This window comes from Monopterus albus, unplaced genomic scaffold, assembly GCF_001952655.1.
Source record: "Monopterus albus unplaced genomic scaffold, M_albus_1.0 scaffold242.1, whole genome shotgun sequence".
NCBI lineage: Eukaryota > Metazoa > Chordata > Actinopteri > Synbranchiformes > Synbranchidae > Monopterus > Monopterus albus.
In genome coordinates this window covers 615,874-618,776 of record NW_018128122.1, presented here as the reverse complement: position 1 = coordinate 618,776, position 2,903 = coordinate 615,874, and the positions used below count along the sequence as shown (strand labels likewise).

General features: G+C 39.4%; 1 protein-coding gene across 1 annotated transcript; it reads right to left on the bottom strand.

The window, feature by feature from the left end:
* Positions 1–1,168: 1,168 nt before the first annotated feature.
* Positions 1,169–2,710, bottom strand: tppp2 (tubulin polymerization-promoting protein family member 2). Its single transcript, XM_020620590.1, has 3 exons — positions 2,337–2,710; positions 1,761–1,914; positions 1,169–1,382 (listed from the first exon to the last, which is right to left on the bottom strand). Exons 1-3 carry the CDS (start codon positions 2,606–2,608, stop codon positions 1,191–1,193), a joined length of 618 nt encoding a protein of 205 aa, XP_020476246.1. The 5' UTR covers positions 2,609–2,710; the 3' UTR covers positions 1,169–1,190.
* Between the last annotated feature and the right edge of the window lie 193 nt (positions 2,711–2,903).

Genomic DNA, 2,903 nt, shown 5'->3' with positions numbered 1-2,903 from the left:
GCATGGTGTCGAGTGGAAAGAGGTGGGAGCTCCACCCATTTGTGGTTATTTTACTTTTATTGTCCACCCTGTGTCGTATGGGTAAACTTGTTGTGTGCTTTTGTTTAGGAGCGAGCTGAGCACTCACCGGAGGCAATCTGTTTTCTGTTTTTTTTTTCTCTGTGACCAGCAATAAAGGGTTCCGTTGAATAGCAAATGTGTCGGTCCATGTGTTACCAGAGGGACAGGCGAGATGGCGGGGACTAAGAGGACAGCATAGAGACTCAAAGGCGACCGGTTACACATGCTTGGCTACTAATATAGTTTTATTTTTTGGTCCCTGTGAAGTAATTGAAAGTACAGAGATGAGTTATTCATGCTACAACCCGTTAAAATTGTTGCAGTTGCTGAAGGGAGGTGTCGTGGCTAGAATGTGATACAGACTAAATTAATTCAAACAAAGCATCCCAATTTAAGTAATCATTTAATATTACAATTATTTTGAACAGAGTAGTAGTTAAATAGGTAATCTGGTAGTTAGGAAATCACTCCTCCTGCAATGGAATAGATAAAGTATTAAATAAGGAGATTGTCAGGGCGCCAGTCAGTCATTGTTGGTCACAAGTTACCGTCAGTCGGAGTCCATTCCACATGGCCGGGTCCACCAGCACACTCAAGGCTGCTGCACCATCCTTAATTCTGTCTTCTACACCCTTCAGCCTCACTCTTTTACCCACAGCTTTTCTTAGGCTCTTATGTCAATTTCTCAACTTAGCTTCCTGTCTCCAGTTTTAGGAGACAACACCCTGAGATGTATTCAAAAACAGGAAACATCTTGGCCAAATTATATAAGATCATTGTTCAGCTCACATGAACTTAAAGTGAACCCATAAACACTATTTTATTACATATACCATATTAACATGTAACTTAAACCACTACAGAGGAATATTTGTTATCTTTGGAAATTGCTTCTTTAATTTTCCCATTCTTGTTCTCTCCTGTCATAGCCTTGAAACTGCAGTTACAGTATATTGTTTTCTTATTTTTCTCTGAACAATGCTTTAGTACTATGAATAGGCCCACAGTCCATACATTGTATATTTATTATGTCTTCAAAACTAGAATAGGCCATACTTTTTGTTGATTTTTTTAAATACCCCTGATTTATGTTACTGGTGATGCAAAGTTTTCATAATCTGTCAGCAAAATTATGCCTCTTTCACTTTGTCGTCATAAGTGCCGCTGCCCTTGTAAGCCGACACGTAGCCACTGGTGTCAGGGATGTCCTCACGTCCAACTTTTCCTTTGCCTTTGCCTGACTCGTCGAACCGCTCCATATGTGACCCAGTGTACTTGGTGGTGTCAGTCAGTCTGTCCACTGCTGCTGCCTTTGCTACTTTCTGAAAACAATGAAAGATTCAATTCAAAGTGAACTGATTTAATAAATAGGCAGTAATTTCACTTATCATTCTTCATTTGTTCATTCATATAAGAACATACAGACACATTTATCTCCCTTGTATCTGCTTAATTTACTTTAGACCAGATTCAGTCTGTTAAACTCAATATAGGAAGACAACTTTGAACACATTGTTATGGATTTCTGTCTTACACAAAACAACATGCACTTCAGGTTCCAACCCCTCTACAACCATCTTTCCCTTTAACATTAGCCTAAGTATTTTCTACATAGAGAGGTGGGTTTAGTACAGTCACTGGATGTTGCATGTGTGAGGGTGATGAAAGCTTATTATATTATGAACCTATGAAAGTCTCACTGTGATGCCAACATTAGTCGGCTCCTTCCCAGCAATGAGCCCATAAAGCTGCTGTAGTGCCTCCTCTTTGCTTTTGCCTTTAAAACGCTTGGAAGCCAACTCAGTCAGGGCCTGGCTGAACTGCTCAAACGTGATTACACGAGCAGACTTTGTCCTGAGAAAACAAAGTTGAAATCCCTTCTGAAGAAAGCAACAACTTTATCAAATGGTGTTATTTACATTTTTCCATGTGAATAGAACAAAACATACACAGTTTGACTGTCAGACATGTTTAGATTAAAAGAGCACACTAGAAAATGAAAATTCACTACACATAGTGATAACCACTTCTGAGAAATGTCATCACAAGGTACAAAGCTCTATACATTTTAAAAATTTTAAAACATGGTGGCAGAAGCAGTGGCCATAGTAGAAGACTTGCATGTGCTCCTGCATGTTTTAGCTTAGCTGCACTAGATGACAAATCGCTTCTGTGCAGATGATATGCAGCTGCTGACATTACTACTTTGCATGGCTGTTTCTGTACTATTAAATTATTGTAGTTGTGGAAGGTGGAGCCTGAAATTTAAATCTTATTTGACTTTGTTTAAAACTATGTCAACATCTGTGGTGGTGACGTTCTTGCTGTCAATGATGTTACAGTCCTTGCAGAGCTTAGCAAAGTTCTTGCCGTTCATCTCCTTTCCTGTGGCCTTGGTGTCCCCATGGACTGCAAACTTCTGGAAACAGGTCTCCACCTCTGCTACAAACACTGAGCCCTCAGCCATGCTGGAAGATACACATACAGTATACATGTATTTCTGCTCAGTGTTCAGGACACCAGGAGGATTAAGGTACACTTGACTCATGATAATGTTCAACACATTAGCATAATAGTTGCAATGTCCTAGCACTAGACCTTCAAAAGTGATGGCAAATGTTCTTACTCTGGGTGATGTTAAATTACTTTCTATCCTTGCCAGTACATTCTTTGATTAAAGAACTTTCACAAATATATAATGACTCTATTAACTGATTGACTGCCAAGAAATGGCTGCCATGATAGGATGGCTAAATCGGCAGTTCCTCTCTGTCTCTCTCATGAACACGCACACTTTTTGTTTCTGTCATTTCAGGAACATTACACTGACATAAATTAATTTC

Excerpts from the sequence above, each read along its gene's own strand:
- tppp2 (XM_020620590.1), bottom strand. The coding sequence starts at position 2,608 with ATGAGTCAAGTGTACCTTAATCCTCCTGGTGTCCTGAACACTGAGCAG. Across the intron at positions 1,915-2,336 it reads ATAGTTTTAAACAAAGTCAA|GACAAAGTCTGCTCGTGTAA; the intron begins ATAAGATTTAAA and ends TTGTTTTCTCAG. Across the intron at positions 1,383-1,760 it reads CGACTAATGTTGGCATCACA|AAAGTAGCAAAGGCAGCAGC; the intron begins GTGAGACTTTCA and ends CATTGTTTTCAG.